This window comes from Falco cherrug, chromosome 9 (genome assembly GCF_023634085.1).
Source record: "Falco cherrug isolate bFalChe1 chromosome 9, bFalChe1.pri, whole genome shotgun sequence".
Lineage (NCBI taxonomy): Eukaryota > Metazoa > Chordata > Aves > Falconiformes > Falconidae > Falco > Falco cherrug.
This window is the reverse complement of record NC_073705.1, coordinates 24,368,838-24,392,031: the sequence shown is the minus strand read 5'-3', so window position 1 is coordinate 24,392,031 and position 23,194 is coordinate 24,368,838. Positions and strand designations below refer to the sequence as shown.

The 23,194-nt window shown below is 36.2% G+C and overlaps 1 protein-coding gene across 1 annotated transcript in view; it reads left to right on the top strand.

Annotated features, from left to right (window-relative positions):
- The window catches only part of SMC3 (structural maintenance of chromosomes 3), a 28,093-nt gene extending 5,755 nt beyond the window's left edge, over positions 1-22,338 (top strand). Inside the window, exons 3-29 of the mRNA XM_005443885.4 lie at positions 659-697; positions 1,498-1,565; positions 1,937-2,008; positions 2,176-2,255; positions 2,809-2,887; positions 3,871-3,988; positions 5,024-5,199; positions 5,393-5,473; positions 5,728-5,892; positions 6,403-6,524; positions 6,963-7,176; positions 9,198-9,301; positions 9,527-9,626; positions 10,107-10,267; positions 11,617-11,758; positions 12,992-13,142; positions 14,147-14,299; positions 16,586-16,737; positions 16,956-17,114; positions 17,797-17,904; positions 18,292-18,400; positions 19,039-19,286; positions 19,392-19,604; positions 20,359-20,550; positions 20,703-20,880; positions 21,450-21,556; positions 21,864-22,338. Of these exons, the coding sequence (XP_005443942.1) occupies positions 659-697; positions 1,498-1,565; positions 1,937-2,008; positions 2,176-2,255; positions 2,809-2,887; positions 3,871-3,988; positions 5,024-5,199; positions 5,393-5,473; positions 5,728-5,892; positions 6,403-6,524; positions 6,963-7,176; positions 9,198-9,301; positions 9,527-9,626; positions 10,107-10,267; positions 11,617-11,758; positions 12,992-13,142; positions 14,147-14,299; positions 16,586-16,737; positions 16,956-17,114; positions 17,797-17,904; positions 18,292-18,400; positions 19,039-19,286; positions 19,392-19,604; positions 20,359-20,550; positions 20,703-20,880; positions 21,450-21,556; positions 21,864-21,935 (3,563 nt within the window). The 3' untranslated portion in view covers positions 21,936-22,338. The remainder of the gene's footprint in view (positions 1-658; positions 698-1,497; positions 1,566-1,936; positions 2,009-2,175; positions 2,256-2,808; positions 2,888-3,870; positions 3,989-5,023; positions 5,200-5,392; positions 5,474-5,727; positions 5,893-6,402; positions 6,525-6,962; positions 7,177-9,197; positions 9,302-9,526; positions 9,627-10,106; positions 10,268-11,616; positions 11,759-12,991; positions 13,143-14,146; positions 14,300-16,585; positions 16,738-16,955; positions 17,115-17,796; positions 17,905-18,291; positions 18,401-19,038; positions 19,287-19,391; positions 19,605-20,358; positions 20,551-20,702; positions 20,881-21,449; positions 21,557-21,863) is intronic.
- Positions 22,339-23,194: the final 856 nt, after the last annotated feature.

The following is a 23,194-nucleotide window of genomic DNA, read 5'->3' as shown; positions in this document are numbered from 1 at the left end:
ATGCTCATTGCAGCTGGAAGGCAAGCAGTTTTGAAATTAATACAGTATGTGCTGGTCTTAAAGATAAGACACTGAGCCTTGCTGATACACATCAGAATAAACACAGATTACTGTACGCTAGCATAGTGTGGTATTCTTATACCTTTATTTTTTAAATAGAAATGGCACTTCTTCTGGTCTTTTTAAAACAAAACATTGCTGAATTAGCAAGTGGAGTATTTAAGAAGTTTGTATACTACCTGAAGTTCATACAGTCAACCTGAATGTACAGGCAAGTGATTTCCTTTGGTTAAATATAAAAAATTGATGCTGGGACCAGAAGAACTGGATTTAGGTCTACTGTTCTTACCTCACCAGGAGAATCAATATTAAAAATAAAAGGATGAGAATAAATAGGATTGGTTTACCCATTATTCTCATTGTGCAGTAGTGTTGGATGGAGTTTGTAAGTCATTGTAATGTGTTTGAGTGGGAAAAGAACTATTCTCTTGTTCTCGGGCAATGACTTAAGTGATGCATCTACTAACGTTGTCTCATTCCCTTGAGGTTTTGTTTGGCTGTGTTATTTGGGTTCTGTTCTTGAACATTTCTGTGTGATGTATAATGTACATTGGAGTGTTTATGTCAACTTGAGGTTATACTTTGTTTTAATTTTCAGTGGGAAGAAACGGATCTGGAAAAAGCAACTTTTTTTATGGTAAGCTTGGATTTCTTAACATAATAATGTGGAGGTACTGATTGTACCAGGTTTCTTTGGTTTTGCTGGAAGTTGGTTTACCAAACGTTCCTCCTCAACAAGGAGTGGCAGGTTGGTAATTACTTGACAGTGATGAAAGGCAGATCTCGATGCACTTTGTTAATACCTTCAGGTTTTCCCTTAGTATTCAGGCTCTCTTACTGAGAGCCTTCTGAGACTCTTAAATGGCAAAGAAGTATTTACAGGAGGAGACCGATTCTAAAAGTCATGCACCTTCAAAGCTGATAGTAGTATTTGCAGTTGCTTTAGACAATCTTAGTGGCTAAATTCTAAGCTGATTCTATAGCAGTATGGCACAGCTTTATACAATTTTTTAACATATGGTTATGAGGGGGATTTTGTGGGGTAGGAGCATCAATGAAGGAGAGGAGGTGCTAGTGAAAGGTGTCAGTGGCATTTGTGATGGTAGTCTTTATAAATTGCCCAGTACTAAGTATTTTAGCAATGTTTTTAACCCAGTCTGGGTGCTATGTATTTGTAGAAGAAAGCTCATGAATCCCTACTTGTGTAGTGTTATTGATGCTACGTAGAAAGGTGGCAATAATGAAACTTCAGAGAAGTTCTGGTGTACAGCATGCTGAGTGATGAAGATCCAGCAAATTAAGGTTTTTAATGAAGAAACATTGTAAGATATTAGCAATGATGTACTAAACAACAGTAAAACTATGTTTTGAGTTAAAGAAACTGCTGCATATCTCCCTAAAGGAAAGATCTTCTGTTTCTTTACTGTTTTATTGCAGCAATTCAGTTTGTCCTCAGTGATGAGTTTAGTCATCTTCGCCCAGAGCAGAGACTGGCTTTGTTGCATGTAAGTGAAGGTGTATAACAAGACTAAAGAACAAGCTAAGGCATTTGAATGTTACTGCAAAAATGGTAAATTGCTGGGCTGTGGATATTTTAAGTCAATTACTTTAAAAACATCCTTAAACATCTTCTGTTTCCCTTTGGCAAAAGGGAATTTATATACAAAATAATATGTTACGCTGGTAATGCGCACTGGTGAATGTGTATCCAGGATTTTCAGAAATAAAAATGTATGCTGGGTCTTACATAGATGCTTTTGATACTTAAATCCTTGGGAGGAAAGGGGAAGTGGGTTTGTCAGGGAAAAGAGGAGATGAGTGAGCTCAAAATCAGTCTAAGATGGGAATTACCTAACCAAAACATCTCCTTTCTTAGGAAGGTACAGGTCCTCGTGTTATTTCAGCATTTGTGGAAATTATTTTTGACAATTCGGACAACAGGTTACCGGTAAGTTGAATACGCTACTTTGGAAACAGATGAATGCTTCAGACTCTAGTCATCTCAGTATTGTAGAAATCTTCAGTATAGTAACTGCTTTTTGAATCTGTGAATTCTGGAGTAGTTATACATACCTACTGCAAGCAGTTAAATTTACTGGCTTTTGTTTTCTTAAGATTGATAAAGAGGAAGTCTCACTTCGCAGAGTCATTGGAGCGAAGAAGGACCAATATTTCTTAGACAAGAAAATGGTGACGTAGGTACTTCTTTTACTTAGCTGGATGAGACTAGTAGTATTTCTGTAAAATTCTCCAGTCAAACTTAACACTTGCATCTCTAGCCTGAAATAAATGCAAATGTATAATACTGAGCGCTGGTAGTTAGACAGCAAGGACATCAGTCCTTGTGCAATAGACAGCAGACTTTAAATTTGCAGTTTAATCCTTTCATTACCATGATGTTTAACTGCTTCTAGAGTATTTCTTTCAGAGCTCTTGAACAGAAGAGTTACCAGACCTTAAGTTGTTTCTTATCCTTCCTTGTGATATCTTTACCTGTATTTGCTACCTCTTTGCTTTGAGATGCTTCTTTCTTAATCTCTTTCCAATGCTGTAGTATTTTAGGTAGTTTTCATTTTTCTCTCATTTAATTTTAGGATTAGCTATTGTCAAATGAAGAAGCTTCTTCAAACAGAGCTTGCATTGCACACTGATTATAGTATGTGATGTATAGTTGTGATACTTTACAGAATTTTTACAGTTGTCACTTTTGCTGTAAGTGTTTTTAATAGATTCACAATAACATTTCAGGAAAAATGATGTAATGAATCTTCTTGAAAGTGCTGGATTTTCTCGCAGTAATCCCTACTATATTGTCAAACAAGGAAAGGTAAGATTCTTTTCCACAAAGTGGAAGAAATCACTGTCAAGAGTATCATGCTTTCTGAATGCCAAACTTATTTCAATTTTTGCAGAAGTAACCTAAAATCTAAATCCATTTTGGTTTGAAGCAGTTCTTGTAGATGCTGCTTTTTGCAAATATTACTGTTTTAGTAGTTTATGTAAATTTTAAGAAAAAAGTTTTAAAGTCTGTAATGTTGATTTCTAGAAAATATTTTTTTCATGGTAATTTTTGCAATCACGTGCTTTTCTGTATACTTAAATGCAAAGCAAACATAATCCCTATGCTGTTTTTTTAAGAGACTAAAAATACTCTTCGTGGAGGATGAATGGAAATGTGGAAGTACCAGAAGTGAACACACAGCAGGGAAGGGGTTCATATCATGGCTTGTATTAACTGGTCTTCAAGACCCAAGCAGCTTACAGGTTTTAATACAATACAAATTAGAAACAGTTACCTTTATAAAAGGATGCAGCCATTAAAATGAATATTGGCAGAAAGTGCATTTTTATGTCTAGTTTAATTCTATGACTGACTTAATGTTGGATTAATGAGTGTTCCATGACCTGAATTATTCTAAGATTTATAACCCCTACATTTTGGTGTGGTTTTATGGAGGTTTTTAAATTGATTTAGCACCAGGACTTAAAAGCTCAAGTTTGAGTTTGTCTAAACATAATTTTGAGTGGATGATGATTTCTTCAGTTCATGTAATACTGGTATCTTGAGTTTTAGTAATAACTGGTAGCATTTGAAAAAACAAAATTCATTTCAAGCAGAATACTGGCTGTGCTGAAGTAATAGTCTAAAAAAATAATAAAAAAAGGCACTATCTTATATACTAGGGATCTGAATCTTCCTGCCAAAACCTCAGGCAAGCAGGCACAGCAAAAGAAGTGCAATCTTTGATCTGTTGTGGTTAGCCATACATCCAGAGCAGGCTATTGAAATAATAGATACTGAATTTTTAGATCAACCAGATGGCCACAGCTCCTGACTCTCAAAGGCTGAAGTTACTAAGAGAAGTAGCTGGTACCAGAGTGTATGATGAACGTAAAGAAGAGAGTATTTCGCTAATGAAAGAAACAGGTAAAAACAGTTTTAAGAAATGAATGTTTTATGCCACAGTAAAAGAAAAAAAAAAAACCACAACACAGGTTTATGGCTTTTTGAATAAAGCTAATTGCTAGATTTTTTTGTGATATGTCAAATGATATCGAGCATATCATACTGTTGTCCCAAAAATCAGATTCACTTGATGTGCAAAAAAAGCCAGTCAACACACAGCTGAGATTTATTTCATGTCTGTGCAGAGATGGGTGCTAGATGGTAAATCCACCAAGCTAGCATAACTTTTCCTGGGTTTAGGAGGTTTATATACAGTTTAACAAACAGGGAATTTAGTCATTGTACATGATTGGCTAAAATTTTTCACATAATACTACATACAATACACATGCTCCAGAGGTGGGGTGGGGCTACCTTTTCAAAGTTTCTGCTTCAAGGGGAGTTACTTTTGCTATTATTATATTATAATGAGGATAGGTTCCTTTCAGGTAGTTTTTCTCAGCAATTAGTGAATCTGCAAATGTTTTCCTTATCCTAGTTCCACACCATTGACTCTTCAGAGTCACCGTGTCTGTAGTCTGTTAGCCTTACCAGTTCCTTGGATTATTTTGCATTCCTCCTTCAACTGTTTGTCATCAGTATCTCCTCCTTGAATTTTAAATGTCTGAAAAGGTTTAATAAGTGACTTAATGTGTGCTTTGAGTAATTAAACTTTTTAGCTAGACTAAAAGGGATGTTTGTGCTGTTCAAAACATGAATGTTAGCTGGCAGCTATCAGAAAATCAGGATACCTACTGCTATGCAAACAGTAAAGTTTATGTAGTATAGTCTGTAATTATTTTAAGCTTCTGAGCCAAGAGAGTATCTGCTTGTGTTGCTTTACATAGCTAGTATCAACAGTTCTGCTATAAGGATGGTTGGTTTTTTTGGGGAACTTCTGGACACAGGTTCTGCTTTTCACATTTCATAACTGTTGACAAATTGTTAATCACTGGAGGAGATTCATTAGCTTTAAAGATGAGGGAATGTATTACATTGTTTGTCATCTTTTCTAAGAGGGCAAGCGAGAGAAGATCAATGAGTTGTTGAAATACATTGAAGAGCGACTGCATACCCTAGAAGAGGAGAAAGAAGAGCTGGCTCAGTATCAGAAATGGGATAAAATGAGGAGAGCGTTAGAATACACCATTTATAATCAGGAGCTTAATGAAACACGAGCTAAGCTTGATGAGGTAAAATGTCTTGGCTAATACAAAATATAACATGATCTCATGAGCAGTTTATTTGCTTTTTTCAGACATGTCCTTGCATTCCTTGATAGAATCCTGTCAATGTTCTTCACTAATCTAACAGATTATTTTCTTTCTGGAACTACTTCTAAACCAGAATCTTGCTACTTAAGCTATTGGTGATGTTTCTGTACAGCTTTCTGCCAAACGAGAGACAAGTGGAGAGAAATCTAGGCAGCTGAGAGATGCCCAGCAAGATGCTAGAGATAAAATGGAGGTAAAAATACTTCTTAACAAGGCACTGTCCAGAGGTCTGTTTTGCTTTGTGGGGTTTGTTTTTTTGCAGGGTGGGGGGTGGAGGTGGTTCTAAAACAGTGTTAAATTGTATTAAATGTTTTCATCCTGTTGGGAAACAGGTGGTTTTCACAGTTTCATTGTATCTTGATCTGCATAATAATAATCTTGTGAGTTTTGATAGATACTGAAATGTGTATGCAGTGTTTAAGGTACTACATAATTAAATTTGCATAGGAAATAGAACGACAAGTTCGAGAACTGAAGACAAAGATTTCGGCTATGAAAGAAGAGAAGGAACAACTTAGTGCTGAAAGACAGGAGCAGATTAAACAGAGGACTAAATTGGAGCTAAAGGCTAAAGACCTGCAGGATGAATTAGCTGGCAACAGTGAACAAAGGGTACGTAACAGCGGTGAAGTCTTTAAAATGTCATTGGCAGATGGTAGTATACTTGTACGGTGAAGTTTTTGCTTTGGACTATGTGGCCTTTCGTTATTTTCTTAGGTTTTTGTGATGTCTGTGTTTACATCCCCTAGACACCTGTGTTATGATCCTTTATTTATTGTTCTGCATGTTGCAAGAACAGGCACCTATAATTCTTGATCTTAATTGCTACAGGTATTGGGAAGGAGGGGTTTGTTTGTAACACTAACTTGAACCTGCTTGTTTGGCCCATGCAGATGTTCTTCGCTTGCATAGTTTAGCTTCTTGAGAATGCTTCGTTTCATCTCTTTGCTGTCCTGATTGGAACTGAATTCACTTCTGTTAAGTGTTGCAACTGCATAGTATTGGATAAGCAATGGCATCTTGCAATCTTACAATTAAATTATTCTTTAGAAGTCTGTATTTATCTAGTAATACAGTTATGATAATACCTGACTTTTAAATACTGCTTTGTTTGATTTCCAGAAAAGACTGTTAAAAGAGAGGCAAAAGCTTCTTGAGAAAATTGAGGAGAAGCAGAAAGAATTAGCAGAAACGGAGCCGAAATTCAACAGTGTAAAAGAAAAAGAAGAGAGGGGAATTGCTAGGTCTGTGGCATTCTGCAATGGGGAGTCAAAGCATTTAAAAAAACCCCAAAACCTGAAATAAAACTAACCAGGATACTATCAGTACTATCCAAGTGTGCAATTAACTGAGTTGTGCTTGCTGTTTGAGGATGGAGTAGCTATATGTACTTACAGATGATCTGTAAAAACCTCCTTTATGTTGGGGGTGGGTGGTGGGAACAGTATTCAGTGAAATTAATTTTTGAGCTTAACCACTTGTGGGCTATTATTACTTCTTGTGAAGTCTTCTGAGTGACTTCATGGTTTATAACATGATCGTCTTCTTTGTTACTGATTTAGGGCTTATTTTTGAGCCTGGTTTGATGTTTTCCAAAATCTCTCATGGTAATTCTTAATGCTTGCCCTTAATAAATTCAAGATTTCTGTACAATACAGCATGTCTTTCCCTTCTCAAAATAGGCTTGCACAGGCTACACAGGAAAGGACAGATCTTTATGCAAAACAAGGTCGAGGAAGCCAGTTTACTTCCAAAGAAGAAAGGGATAAGTGGATAAAAAAAGAACTGAAGTCTTTAGATCAAGCCATCAATGACAAGAAACGGCAGATTGCAGCTATACACAAGGATTTAGAGGATACAGAGGCAAATAAGGAGAAAAACTTGGAACAATACAGTGTAAGTTTTTAGCTTATTATTTCTCAGTATTTTTGAGAGAAGGGTTAAACAATCTTGGGCAGTTAAACTTCAGTGCCTGTTTATAAGAAAGGGTTCTTTTTGGGTGTGGTCTTCTGAAAAACATGTTATCGAAAGCATCTGCAGATAAACTCCCTCTAGCACTACATCTGACTTCATTATGTATTTTGACTTCCCTTCTAGTACTTTCCTGTCCTGGTTTCAGCTGGGATAGAGTTAGTTTTCTTCTCAGTAGCTGGTACAGTGCTGTGTTCTGTGTCTAGTATGAGAATGTTGATAACACACTGATGTTTTAGTTGTTGGAAAGTAATGTTTATACTAAGTCAAGGACACTTCAGTTTCTTCATATTGGTCTTCTCTCAACTCATAAATTTTACCTTTTTTCCTGAATCTCTTCCCCATCCCTCTGTGGTGGTGGGGGAGTGGGTAAGCAGCTGTGTGGTGCTTAGTGGCTGGCTGGGTTAAACCATGACATTTCTGCAGAGTGTTTGGCCCGAGTTTTCAGGAGGAGATGTAGGTCTGCCTTGCTCTTGGCTGTGTTCAACATAGGTATTTCATGTAGCTAACAATTCGTTAGATATTACTGAGGTCTGTGTTTGGTGGCTTTCACTCTTCTCTTACTTGCCCTAAACAGAGGATCTTTTAAACTGTTCTGCAAGCACTGTACCTTTGCATCACACTTACAGATGGTTAGAAGTTTCATACCTGTCCATGTTAGAAGATTAATCTGTGTCAGTATTATTTGCATAACTTTTTTTAGATTTTCAATTTCCATTCAGAAACAGCTCTTACACTGCAAATACAGCAGTATAATCAAAAACTACCACTCCTGCTAGGAGCTACAGGAGTGAAAACCTCTGGATTAGTGGGAGAGCATGCAGTGCCAGTCCTGCTACCCTGCATGTGCTGATAGACAGTGTTCTTGGTTGTTGTGTGATACATCTACTGAATCTGAGCATCAGTTTGACAAAGTCTAGAAATGTAGTTATACAAAGGCAATGTTGTTCTACTAAAATACTGCTTGGATGGGGCCAATGTTAGCAAAGTAATGATTCTCTGGATTGGTGAATGAAAGAAATTACTTTTACTGCTGACTAAGTGTATTCTACTGCTCAATAGGAATTACGTAGCATTGAAGAGGTTAAATTTTGAGATGGCCTTTGATTCCTTTTAAAAACATGTCTTGGTTTCCTGTTTCTCATTAAAGGAAGGTTGATTTATGCTTAGGCTAGGAGTTGTATAGCTTTTTGTTCAGAAGCGGGGTGTCTTGGGTGAATGTGATGGATAGCTTGCAAAGTTAGATTGCAAAAACTTGGCTGTGTTTTGGGAACACAGCTAGTTCTCTAACTGTAACTAGTATAGTTATAGGTAACTATAAAACCATTATCTGAGTGCTAGCCCTGAAAAGTGCTTTTCAAAGCCCTTGCTTTGAAAATGGCAAGTGTTCAGTGAGCAAGGGGATCATGTCTGCGCATTGGCTTACAAGCATGCTGTTGATAGCAGCCGTGTTAAAGTATGAGTACTGCTGGAGAACAGGCTAAGATTTTTCAGAGCCAAAATAGAGCACTGTACTAGCTACTAAGAAGAAAATTAACTTAATCCCAGCTGAAACCATGACAGACTAACAGCAGTATGGCATGATATACAAGACTGGTGTGTGTGTTCTTATCACAAATGTTGCTTCAGAGCATGATTACCCTTAGTTATGTGTATGGTAGTTAAGAGTTTGATTCAGTTTCTTACCGTGACTTAGTGAGCCATTTCACTGTAATAATCAGGTGCACATTTCAAGTCAGTGCCTGCCTTGCAGTCTACTTGATAAATTTTACCTTACTACTGCTCCCTTAAAGATGTATGTATTTTAAGTGTTTCTACAATTTGTTGTAAATCGGTTAAAACACTTGTAGGAATTGTTTCTGAATTTTAAGTATTTGGTATTGAATAAAAGAAAGTTTTGAACGTAGAGACTTGTAGTTTCTTACTGTTCTTCTTTTTTGTGTTAGAAACTGGACCAGGATCTTAATGAAGTGAAGGCTCGTGTTGAAGAACTGGACAGAAAATACTATGAAGTGAAAAATAAAAAGGATGAACTACAGAGCGAAAGAAAGTTAGTAATTAATTGAAATATGTCTGAATCTCACTTAATGTGAAGGACCCCAACTGTGTAGTTGTTAACATGGCTTGTTAGGTATGTTTTTTTAAATATAGCCATGTGTGAACTCTGCACTTTGTCTTCCTGCTAAAATTATCAGTCTTTGAGAACAATAATAATTTTAAAAAATTTTCAAACTTCATTCACACTGAAAATACTTCAAATTTTTTTCTTCTGTAGTTACTTATGGAGAGAAGAGAATGCAGAACAACAAGCTCTTGCAGCAAAGCGGGAGGATTTAGAAAAGAAACAGCAGCTTCTCAGAGCAGCAACAGGAAAGGTAAGATACCCTGTATTTGAGAATTCCATGTGGAGGTTTTTCTTTTCATTCTTAAAGGACAAGTTGTAGTCATATCTGAAAGATACAGCCGTTACAGTAAGACCATAACCAAAAGAAGTGTCATAATTAAGATGGAAAAATAATATTTGCAAGGTAAATCCTTCAATTATTTATAGCTCTAGAACTACTTGGAAATCAGTTTTGTAAGCTCAAGTTAATAGAGGAGAGGTAAGGAGACCAGGTAGAAATAGAATACTTCTAAAATTTCTTCTGACATATTTTTGCTTTTTTTTTAAAAAAAAACCAAACACCTAAGAACCTTAAAAGTGGCAGACTCAAATATTTAGGTATGTTCTGTTAGAGCTGTAGGTTAGTTAGCAGGAACTTGGCAAAAAAGGTGACCTTTTCACAAAGTTAAAGGTAAAATTGGTATACTTGTAAATCTTAATTGCAGTACAATAATGAGTTATATTTTAACAGGCCATTTTGAATGGTATAGACAGCATAAACAAAGTTTTGGAGCACTTCCGTCGAAAAGGCATAAACCAGCATGTTCTAAATGGCTATCATGGCATTGTGATGAATAACTTTGAATGTGAACCAGCTTTCTACACCTGTGTTGAAGTTACTGCAGGCAACAGGTAATTATGTGCTCTTTATTTTTACTTAAGTTAAAGCAGCTGAGTGTTACAATTTATTTGTTGGTGCCTGTTACTGAAAGTTTTGTTCTTTTGAACTTGAGTTCTCACCCCTTCTTTGTCAAAGTGCCTTTTATACAGCATGATCAAACTGCTACTCCTTTGAGAAGGAACTAAGAAGAATTTTGACTATTTCAAAATTAATCCTAGCTGCCCTTGATCTTGTCTAAAAAAAACCCTAAACCAAAACCACACAAAGACATCCACCCCACCCAAAACAAAACAAAACGACAGACCCAGACCCACACTCCTGACACCAGGATTGGTGGTGAGGCTGAGCTATATCGAATAAAGTGAATGGCATCTTCCAGTGTGGAGAATTCTACAGTAAGCAATGTGATGTTTTAATGGTAACAATAAGAATTATTTCACTTAATGCTAGAAAATCACATGGGTGGCGATGGTCTCTAAACTGTCAAAAACTGCTGTTTAAAAGCTATCTGAAAAGGTGTTGAGTGTTAATGAGTCTGTGTAATGTGTGTTCTAGAACTAAGTGCCTGCTGGGTGATACAGCACTTCTTGCAGCATCTGATACTTCAAATTAATTTAGATTATCTTTTTGTGTGATCACTCCCCTGTTCAAATTTGTGAGTAGTCATACAAATTCTTTTTCTAATGAAATGTAGATAGTGGCATAAGGGCAGGAAAGAGGACAGGGGTGATCTTGCAAACTGTCACATAAAAATGTTGATTGCTACCACAATTTGATCTAGTCCCTCATCTGAAACATTTGTGCGTCTGTGAACAAGGCTGTCTCTTCAAAGTACTTCACAGGTCTCTGAACCCTGTTGTGCCCCCTCCCACCTAGTTTGGAAAAAAGCAGAAACAAGCGTACTGTAGTTCAGTTTGCAAAAGAAAGATGACTTATTTCAGTCCCTCTGATGCTTGCTCCCAGTCATGCACAGGCAGATAGGTGTGGTCTCTGGTTGTGTACAGACACAACCTTGTGAATCCATGCAGGGGGCTGAACATGGTATATTGAAACGGTATGGAAGGCACAGGTTTGCAGCTGAACCAAAAAAGGCTGTGTATACAATAACACTGAATGCACATTGAGCTGCTTTTGTGACTGGAAGGTGGAATACAAAATTCTTGGCTGATCCCATTTTAATGAAAGTGAATGGAGTGTATCTACTTGCGTATTCTGAGGCAGAGACTTGAACAGAAAATGTGACGCAGTTTTATATTGATAACATTATTTAGTGGTACCTGCATGCTTACTGTTCCTGTGCAGATAAGCTAGTCCTTTTAGCACAATAAAGTTTTGCTTATTTGTTGGACTTGTTAATTAGGTTGTTTTATCACATTGTGGATTCTGATGAGGTCAGTACAAAGATCCTAATGGAATTTAACAAAATGAACCTTCCTGGAGAAGTCACTTTCCTCCCTCTGAACAAGCTGGATGTTAGAGATACTGCTTATCCTGAGACTAACGTGAGTTGGAGTTCCTGTTGAGCCTTCCTCTACTTCATAATTACAAAGTCTCATACTCTGAATTGTTTGTGTATATTGCTTATGGCCCACCACTTCCTTTGCTGTTGAATGTCTGCAGTTAAATACTACTTCTAATGTATGTGTCTCAGCATAAAAAACCTGCTACAGGAAGATATTCTCCTACCAGGTATTTGCCTTCACCTTACAAGTAAATAGTTGATACAATTTTATTGTAAACTGGTAATAATTGCCTGGATTACTGAATTGTAATTCTTTAAGTTGAAGTGCTGCCATGGACAAAAGCTAAAGAGCCATGTTACCGCTGCAAACAGTTTCTCAAAGTTACTGGAAATGAGTTGTGCCTTTATGTTTAAAAATGCATAAATAAATGTTCAGTGACAACCACTTAAAAAATAGTTCTGAAATACATTTCAAGAAAGCCTATGTTCTTACTTGAAATTTTAGTAGTGACCTAATGGTGTGAATGTTAACTTCTTCCTGCAATAATCATGGTAGAATAAGTTCGTTAAAATTAGTTTTTTCTCTTTTTTTTCTTCAGATAAACATAGGAAACAATAAATAGAAATAAACAGGACTCCTTGCATGCTTATTTTGGGGGGGGGGGGGGCTTTACTAGTAAAACTGTTAATGTTTGCATCCTGCTTTCTGCAGAAAAGAATAAAATTTTTTTTGAGGAAAAAAATTATAATGCAAATATATGATAATTAGTCAGCTTGTTTCAGTAGCAGTTTAATACTTGGGTGAGATTCCTGGCAGACTCTTAAGTTGCCTTAAGACTCAAGCCTAGCTGTTAAAAGCTAGAATTGCAAAATCTTGTACTTGATTTCCGTAGAGTGTTTATGTGTTTGTCTTGGGAACGTTCAGTCAGTGTGTCATCCTTCTACCAACTGACAGCTGTTTACTTCAAGTATCGTTCACAATATTGTGCTTTGAGTTCAGGGTTTGACATCCTGTATGTAAATAACGATATACACAGCTCCAGAAGTCTTCATTCTAGGAGTTTATTGATTGTGAAGCCAACGTTAATATTCGGTGAATTTTGAGATATGCTAAACTTTTAGAAATTCTTGTTACGAGGGTAGAGTGTATTCTGGTTTTACTCTTGATGGTAGTTTTTTTCCAAGGCACTCTTGAATTCTGCATATGAAGTAGTTGCAATATACTTGCTGTATTTATATCAATATGTTCTTATTAAAATAACTGTCGCTTCAGGATGCAATTCCTATGATCAGTAAACTGAGATACAATCCAAGATTTGACAAAGCTTTCAAACATGTTTTTGGAAAGACTCTAATTTGTCGTAGCATGGAAGTGTCTACCCAGCTGGCCAGAGCTTTCACTATGGATTGTATTACTCTGGAAGGTAAATATTGGATTCTTATAAATTACTTACTGTAAAAATAGGATCCCTGGAATGTGAAGCTCATTAAACATGGTCTGTTAGTATTGTCAAAATAAGATTATTTTAAATAATAGTGTACTTGACAGAGATGTACAAAGTTGCACTTCAGTTAAGTCTAGTGCTTAAAAATACAGGATTTCTTCGCGAACTGTTGAATTTTTGTTTGATCTAAAAGTTGGTAGCTGTGTGTCTCCATCCTGAGAATTGTAAAGTAGATTATTTGATTCATCCAGTTTAACAGGATGTTTTCATGGAGTATTTATGGTGTTTTTCCACAAACTTAGATTCACACCCTAAACATTAGTTTATGGCCTTAATGACTGAAAAGTGCAAGGTGAATTCATCTGTGTACCAGACATATTTACAGGTTATGTTCTCTGAAATAATACATAACTCTTGTCATTTGTCTTTTCTTGGAGGACAGATTCCCTTCAGGCTTATTGTTGTCTTTTTGTTTCTTAAAGTCAATCTGACAAAATTCCTAAGGATGTCTGAGGAGGAAATGATTAATTTTTTCAGTAACAGTATACTCTACGAGCCACAGATGCTGCTAATTACTCAGCTTCTCTTTTGTTTTCTCCCTCAGAAGATCTAAGATTTTGTTTCTTAAATGGGTAGTGCTAAGTATTGCATTTTTCATTAATGTATTTTTTTTTCCCTTTAAGCTGCGTGGTTTCAGCTGTTAATCAGAAACAAAAAAAAATCTCAGCTAATGCTTGAAGGAGACCATAGCAGTCTTTGTTGTTCTTGAGAAAGGAAATGCACTTTACGTTGAATACAGAAATAAACATTTCCCTAGTTACTGTAAATATACATATGTGATTCCTGATAATGTTGCAGTGCTTCTGTAGGTTAGTTTAAATATTCTAGTTAGTCTGTTAAGTTGTGTTGTAGAAACTGCTCTGAACATTAATGGAGAGCATATGGCATGCAGTTTTGTTCATCTCATTCTGTTATGTTCTTAGGTGATCAAGTCAGCCATCGTGGTGCTTTGACTGGAGGTTATTACGACACAAGGAAGTCTCGACTTGAATTGCAAAAAGATGTTAGAAAGGCAGAAGAAGAACTTGGTGAACTTGAAGCAAAGCTCAATGAAAACTTACGGAGAAACATTGAAAATATCCTTTTGTTGTTCCTGGGGAAAGGTTGTGTGGTGACAAAGCTTTTGTTTTGTGATTGCAGTAAGAAAAGAAACAGGAGACTAACTTGTCAATGTTACATATTAGCTGTGGCATTTTGACCATTGCTTATGCAACCTGGTTCTATATGTTACTGTAGAGGTTTTAATAACAAAGAATTTAATGGTAAAACAGAAATAAACAAAAACCCTGCATGTGAAAATTGGTGTACAGCCACTGAAAACAGATTTTAAAATATACCCATTGTTTAAATGCCTGAATTGTATTCTTTTTTTAAAAAAAATATTTTTAGATCAATGCAGCTAGTTAAGAAATAGTTTGTATACTACTGTTAATTTTTTGGTAGAACTTCCATACTGGGAAGACCTGACTGGAAAATAGTAATTGAAGCACACCTTGTCCAGTAGGTCACTTCAGAGAGTGGCTGGCTCTGTAGACCTCAGGAAAAAGGAGCTTTAGTAATCTGTCCCTGTTAAAATTTTGTCTTGACCTTTACAGCTTAGAGATGAGGCTAAACCCCACATTATGAGGCTTTCTATTCCTTCTAGAGTTTGTGTAGTAACTGGTATAACCAGATATTCTTGTTATCTGTGTTAATCTTCACTGTTTCTTCTGACTTGTATTATATTTTTAGTACTTGTGTCCTGAATTGGTGTGTTACATAGTCCACTTCTGCTGTGGGGAGGAGATGGAGACGATTATAATATCATTAAGCTTCAAGTTGCTTGACAGTTTGGTCTTCCAGTCTCATTGTACAAAATTCAAGTAACTCTCACCTTTTTCTCTAACCCCTTTAATGCTACAGTGTCCTTTCGAGATCCAATATCTAGAATTCAGGAGCAAGGGAGGCTTATACAATTTTCTTCTCCATTATCTATGTCGTTCTGTCCTTTGAACTGAACCCAGTTGTTTTTTGGCCTGCAGCAGTGCATTAGAGACATTTTTGGGGCAGCAGATAAGCAGAAGACTGAAGCCTATGCTTAGATCCACAGCTGATTAACAGAACTTTAAAAGTATGTACCTATGTCTTGGTAAGTCAGTAGAAGAACGTCAAAATGGTCTGTTAAACATAGACCGAATTTGCCACCTGGCTTTATGTGCCTCAGCAATGATGAGTGTCTTTCACCTTTCTTGTTTGTTACCTGTAGGCAATGTACAGGATGCATTTTGTGTATCTACAATTAAGTGTTTATTCATTTTCTCCTTCCTTGGGTCTTTTTTTAACCTACAGATATGTAGGTGTATGATATTAAAAGGATTTGTGCAGAAAGTAATTTAACTAGTCCCAGTGCATGTTGTACAGGTACCCGGTTTTTTGTAACTAGGAATGGCAGCTGGAATTCTTGCTGCTTGTAGTTAAATTCACCAATTACCCGTTAGACCCTTTGGTTTTAGTATAACTTAATTTTTAACCAGGACTACTATTTTGGAATTGAAAAATCTTTCTTGCTATTATTTAAGCTGAAGTCTTTAGCCCTGGGTTTCTTTTTGAGGCGGCATCTGCAGAGGATGCAAGTAGGGTGCTCTGTGGCATACCCTTCAGCTGTGGTAGAACAGTGACTGTAATTAAAGAGCTATTACAGCAGTCTGACAGCAACTTTTAGAACATAACACAAGCAAACTTCAGTTACTCTGAAAGTAAAGTACACATTCCTGCTAACTTCCTGTTCCGTAGCTCATTTGGTTTTCCTGAAATGTTTATAAGTATATAGTGAAACGTTTTACTGTAACCTCTGCTTAGGGGAATTAATTTTTAGGGCATTTAAGTTGATGTCATGTTAAAATATGCATTGTAGTGGGAGTAACATGCTGTTAGTAATTGAACATAAATCAAAGTGGAATCTTGCACAAGCTCTGCACCATGACCTAAGCCACTACATCAAAATTGCCACAAACCAGTTACACTGTTTGCCTCAGAACTGGGTAAGGGATAATTGTATTGTTCTAATGTCTTTTTTTTTTTTTTAAATAGAACACCTGCTTTTCTGTATTTTGTAAGATCTGAATTTTTCTTACATATTCAGACATATCCCTGTGTTCAGAGTGCTGTGTTGTAAAACTTACAGTTAAATGGACCTTTCCTTGTTTGTTTTTGGTGTTGATAAGGGTTCTCAAGTTACTTTTTTTGATGGTTCTTGATTTCTCCTGTACAAATGAATAGTTTGGTTTTGCAGGAACATGCCAAATGGAATAAAATGTGGAAGGTACTAGTAGGTATAAAATGCCTTTTAAAACAAGGACAAAGTATTCCTTAGCCCACAGTATGGATTAATAATGAGATTGACCAGCTAATGAACCAAATGCAGCAAATTGAGACACAGCAGAGGAAGTTCAAAGCCTCTCGAGACAGTATTTTGTCAGAGATGAAAATGCTGAAGGAGAAAAGGCAGCAATCTGAAAAGACATTTATGCCTAAGGTATAGTATGGGGATATTGAAAGCTGTTACTGGCTTTATATTAAATGTTTTATTAATATTACTGATAAACTTGCATTCCTCTGTGGTTAACATCGTAATATGAAATAGGAAGAGATAAAATAGAGATATGATACACAAATATGTTCATGTAAACAGAAAAGTTAAATTCATACAAATCTACAGATTGTTTGAATGATTGTGTAATATCTGTTCCATAGCAACGCAGTTTGCAGAGCTTGGAGGCAAGTTTACATGCTATGGAGTCAACTAGAGAATCATTAAAAGCAGAACTGGGGACTGATTTGTTGTCTCAACTCAGTCTTGAAGATCAGAAACGTGTGGATGCTCTTAATGATGAAATTCGACAACTACAGCAAGTAAGGAAATGAAAACGTCTTGCTATTAAATGTGGTACCTTTCCAATAAACTTATTTTTGTCCTTTTGTATGAAAAGTCACATATGAATATAATGTTATTAAAGTAGTTTCATCAGCAGTAGGCAGGCATGTTTAGAGTTTTTTTATCTGCAAGGTGTATTTGCATGCTTTTCTCAAATGCTGGGTGAATTTTACCAGCTGTATTGTGTGAGAATTATGGCTATTTCTGTTGGAATAATCAGTTTCCTTGCTGCTGCAGTTGGACATACAATACTAAGTACAAGTAGTTACCTGAAAGGAATGATGTACAGTGTGGGAAAGTAAAACAATGCCTTTAAGCACGTAGTAGATGCCCATATTGTTAGAAAACCACTACCTTGTAAGTAGACTCTCTAAAGCTCTTCTGGGTTTAAGAATTGAATTCAGGTGCTATACAGTTTAAGAAATCTGCTGATTTGTATGGTTGACTTTTACAGTAGATGGCTGCAAAAATGCTTACCATTTGGTTCCTTCTACCTGTTAAAATTAAAGCAACAGTCTGAAAAATTGTGTGATATTTTAATGCTCAGAATTGTGTGAAGTGGGGTCTTTTTGTCTTTTTTTTTTTTTTGACAAGGTAAAAAAATAGTTGTTTAGGAGTCAGCCAGGGCAATTAACATAAATATTTTTTTTTTGTCTCCAGGAAAACAGACAGCTTTTGAATGAGAGGATTAAACTAGAAGGCATTATCACAAGAGTTGAAACATATCTCAATGAGAATCTAAGAAAACGCTTGGACCAAGTGGAACAAGTAAAGATTTTCTCTTAAATTTACTTTTGCCGTCTGTTTCTGACTTATTTCCAGGGCTTTCATGTGTTAGTAATTTGATAAATACTCATTACCCTGCATTATCTGTGGTGGGTTTTGCTTCCCTTTATACAGCGAAGTGTCTTACTTAAATTTCAGCACAGTATTTTAGGCATGTAACTTTTGACAAATCTTACTCTAAATTCACAGTGTATGTATAAACAGGACCATTGTAATTACAGATTTGTTTGAAAACTGACTATTCTCTAAACCTTTACTAAAATATTTAATGCGGTTATATGTAGAGTAGCAGAAGATAACTTGTTTGTCTGACTTACACTTTTGTTGCCCTCCATGCTGAAGCTTAGTGGCATTTCCTTTGTCTGATAGGAACTGAACGAGCTTCGAGAAACAGAAGGTGGCACAGTTCTTACTGCCACGACATCGGAACTTGAGGCTATCAACAAACGAGTGAAAGATACACTGGCACGGTCAGATGGTTGGTAGCATCGGTTTTTGGAAAGAAAGTTCTCCATGGTTTTGGGAGTTCACATATACCATATTTTGGTTGAGAAATAGACTATAATATGAGAAGTAATCATTAGTTTCAAATACACTATAGTAGTTGGTGTGTAATGGATTTTTTTTGAACTTCAAAAGACAAGTGAAACAAGATTTTGTGCATGTTATACATAAAAGAAAGCATCCACAACTGACACTGTAATACCAATAAGGATGTGTTGGTTATAACAGACTTCTGGCTTCAGAGCATAGTACTTTTGAAGCAATATTCATACAAGCGTGATCTTGTTTAGTTGTTCTTGAATTTTGTCTAACCTATCTAGAACCAAGTTGCTGTCAAATAGGAAATACCAGCTGTATGGCTCAAACTTTTTTTTTGCTTCTCTTTCTAAACTTTTAACAAAACGACCTTAGTATATATGTTAGGGTTGTTTTAATTCATATACTCATGGGGAAGAAGAGAGAAGGATTTTCAGCTTATTAACTTTCTACTACTTAATAGATCTTTCTTTAGATTATCTTTTTGTTTCATAAATACTTCATTGGGTAATTGCTGATTTTATGCAGGCACGTAAGTCTTACCACTTTGGGTTTTGTGCTTTCACCCTATCTCAGATCTGGATAATTCTATTGACAAAACAGAAGCAGGAATTAAAGAGCTTCAAAAGAGCATGGAACGCTGGAAGAACATGGAGAAGGAGCATATGGATGCCATTAACCATGATACAAAAGAACTTGAAAAAATGACTAACAGGCAAGGCATGCTCCTTAAGAAGAAAGAGGAATGTATGAAGAAAATTCGGGAGTTGGGTTCACTTCCACAGGAGGCTTTTGAAAAATATCAGACTTTAAGTTTAAAGCAGGTAATAAGTGTGATTGGTTTCACGACCTGAAATATTAGTGTCTTGAGTGTCAAATGTGGCTGGAATTGCAAACCGCTTTAATACAGTATTATTTTCCATTTACAGTTATTCCGCAAACTGGAGCAGTGCAATACGGAACTGAAGAAATACAGTCATGTTAATAAAAAAGCTTTAGATCAGTTTGTGAATTTCTCAGAGCAGAAGGAAAAACTGATAAAAAGACAAGAGGAACTGGACAGGGGCTACAAATCCATCATGGAGCTGATGAATGTCCTTGAGCTCAGGAAATATGAGGCCATTCAGCTGACTTTCAAGCAGGTAACAAAGTGGCAACAATTGTAAAGACACTGGTACTGAAATCAAATTGTCCCATTATGTAGCAGCTATATGGGAAGAAGCAGATACTAAGTACATCTATTCTATAATAACAGAAGACAGTATATTGAGGTTTGTGGGTTTTGGTTTTTTTTAAATACTGACAAAGAAATAGACTAGCATTTTAAATAGGTGCTGATCTTGGTTGTTATTACAACTCTAGCTTTGCTTTAAACCTCTTAAAAGACTTCCTTTCTGGTGAATCTTTGTACTACGTACAAACTGGGAAATGTCTAGTAAAAAAACTTCACCAAATCGGTTTTCCAGATTTGGTGAAAGTAATTCCTAATGTTAACAAAAGGTTTTCATTGTGAAGTGTGCAAAGTCTTCTCTTAAAAGGTCATTTGCTTAGCTGAGATCTCATCTGAAGTTTACTGAAATAAATCATACTTGCTTTTGCTGCTTTTTTTTATGTTTTAGTTCTATCATTTCCTTGAAAAAAATTTGTGAATATATTCACACTACAAGAACAGTTGGCTTAGGTGTTTTAGGTGGCTCTGTATAGCATGTTTATCACATGAATGGGGATCTCCAGTTTGAAGCAGATACTTAGTGTGGTTGTGTTAAAAAAAAAAAACAAACAAACACACCAACCAAAAAAAACCCCCAACAAAACAAAAAAACCAACAGACAACAGCTTTGCTTCATTTGATTTCACTATGTGAAAATGACCTGGTGTATTGACTTTCTTTTTCAGGTGTCAAAAAATTTCAGTGAAGTATTCCAGAAGTTAGTCCCTGGTGGCAAGGCTACATTAGTGATGAAGAAGGGAGATGTGGAGGGCAGTCAGTCCCAGGATGAAGGTGAAGGCAGCACCGAGAGTGAAAGGGGATCTGGATCCCAGAGCAGTGTTCCATCTGTAGACCAATTCACTGGAGTTGGCATAAGGGTAAAGAAAATTATTTGTGTTTCAGTACTCCTAGATTATCTTTTAATTATTTTTTATAAAAACAGTGTTTTACTTGGTCCTGTTTACTTAATAGCAAGTGATGTTGTGATTTAATATTTTGAAATCATTTTACTGTGGCATTGTTTTCTTAGGTATCGTTCACAGGAAAGCAGGGTGAAATGAGAGAAATGCAGCAACTTTCAGGTGGACAGAAATCTTTAGTGGCCCTAGCCCTGATATTTGCTATCCAGAAATGTGATCCAGCTCCATTTTACTTGTTTGATGAAATTGACCAAGCCTTGGATGCTCAGCACAGAAAAGCTGTTTCGGGTAACTGTCTGCCTTTATTTATCTTCATTGTGGTTGAAGGTGATAGTCTGTCTTCTCATCCCTGATGTTTAAGACAAAAGCTTTTAATCATAAAAGCACATTTTTGAATATCCCAACATGTGTGTTAGAATTTAACATTGTGTTTCCTGAAGCTTTCCTGAACTTGATTTTAGGTAGAAGCTGTGTTATCTACTGCGTCTAAAGGGGGTGTCTACTACACTTCAGTGTGGTAGAGATAGTCCCGTTTTGAAGTGTAGTTTGATTTTTTTAAAAGTAACTTCTGACTCATTGCGTTGTTGGAAAATTACTTACTCTGTCTTTCTTCAGAATTCTGATAACCCACTGATTTTGCTGAGTGGCTGCATTTGTCAGAGTTGATAGTGAAACTAATTATAATAGATAAAAACCTGGTATGGATCCTTTTATTGATTTGTGGGTGTGGGTTTTTTTATTGACCAAAATCTCATTTTGAATAAGGAATAGCAAACTCTTTGCCTGTCTCATATTAAAACGTGTCCTGTGTTATTGAGAAGATTACATTAATGAATAATTCCTGTGTTCTTTTTTAGATATGATTATGGAACTAGCTGAACATGCTCAGTTTATTACAACAACATTTAGACCTGAACTGCTTGAGTCAGCTGACAAGTTCTATGGTGTAAAATTCAGAAACAAGGTAAACAATGTTTTAGTTAACAACATTTACTGAGAACCTTATCAAGTCGTGCATTTGAGGCTTAAGAGTTCAAAGTGAATCAATCTTATTTCAGTCATAGATTTCTAGTTATATTACAGTCTTGTGTAAAAGTTTTCTCCTTCCCCCAAAAGAATTGTGATATCTATAGATGTCCCTTGTCATGTTCTTTAAAGGAAATTAGAAATTGCTTATAGGCCTGTTGCTGACTGCTGGAGCCTTCAGAAATAAGTCTGTTTTGTTCTGCAGGGAATACTGTAATGATTGTATACTTCTTTTTTTCCACCAGGTTAGTCATATTGATGTGATCACAGCAGAAATGGCCAAAGACTTTGTAGAAGATGACACTACGCATGGCTAAACAAAACTGTACTTACTGCTTGTTTGGAAGATGCGTATAGTGCTATGTTTATTGCTAGGGACCTGTAAATTTTAAAATACAAGTATTTAGTCCTTGTTTAAAATAGTTTTTGAACATACGTTTTAACCAAGACCCCAGAAGGCTTAGTTTCAAGAAGCTTGAGTATCCATTTTGTCTCTGTTGCTGTATTTTATAAGATAATTGTTAATGTTACCTTTATACAGTACCCGTAGTTCGGAAGTTTTACTCTCTCCCTCAAATCTTTTGTAAAGTGTCTGTTGCTGTTTTAAAGCTTTTCAGAAAGTGCTAGCTATTCCTTCTTAAGTATAACTTTATCATTTATATTGCCTCACATGGTTTTTTTTAATGGCTTCAATTAAAATGATTGGTTTTATCGCTGTAACGGGTATACATTGAATTTTTTGTTTATATTGTCTCTCTTTAGAGGTTTCCACTGAGATGGAGTAAACACTGTTTGGTCATGTAGGAGCTGCATATTTCAGAAATATAAGACAAAGCAATTCTTTCAAGTCATTCTTACTTCTCCCCCACCCCACTCCCCCTTTGTTGTTTCAACGTTGTGGGGGTTTTTTTGCACATTTCCAATGCTAGCAGAAAACCACGCCAAATCTGTGCTTGTCCAAATACATAGCATTCTGATTATTGAGCTGAAAAAAATGTAATTATCAGAAGATACGGAGAAGTCTGAAAACACCACGGAACTGTAACAAGACAAATCAGTCCACAATTCCCCCCCTCCCCCCCCGCCTTTTTTTTTTCCCCTGACCAGTGTAAAAATTCCTCCATTGTGTCCCTTTAGCCTGAGACACCAACATAACTTGAGCCAAGTGGCAGTCACCAGTCAAAATGTGAATCTCTTCATATTGTCTAGCCTTTTGGCAAAGTGGTATTGAATAATTTATGTGGTATTCTGGAAAACCTAAGGTTTTACTATGAGCCATATATTTCTTAGATATCAAAGCAGTTGCAGCAACAACTGATCTTGTTTTTACAATAGCATATATATGTAAAAATAAAATAACCTTCAAAGTACCTTATGTAATGTTAAATTGTACAGCAAGAAACAGTGAACTTAGTATATTGCATTTACTCTGTAGGGCACTCTCAGCAAAGCAGAAGAATAAAGCTCTGTAATAGGTTTTCATCTGCAAGCAGCCTTGCTCCCCACTAACTTCAGGAAGTGCAGGGAAGAAGGGTGTGAACTGATTAAAGATCTCCTGAGCTGAGAAGTACGTACA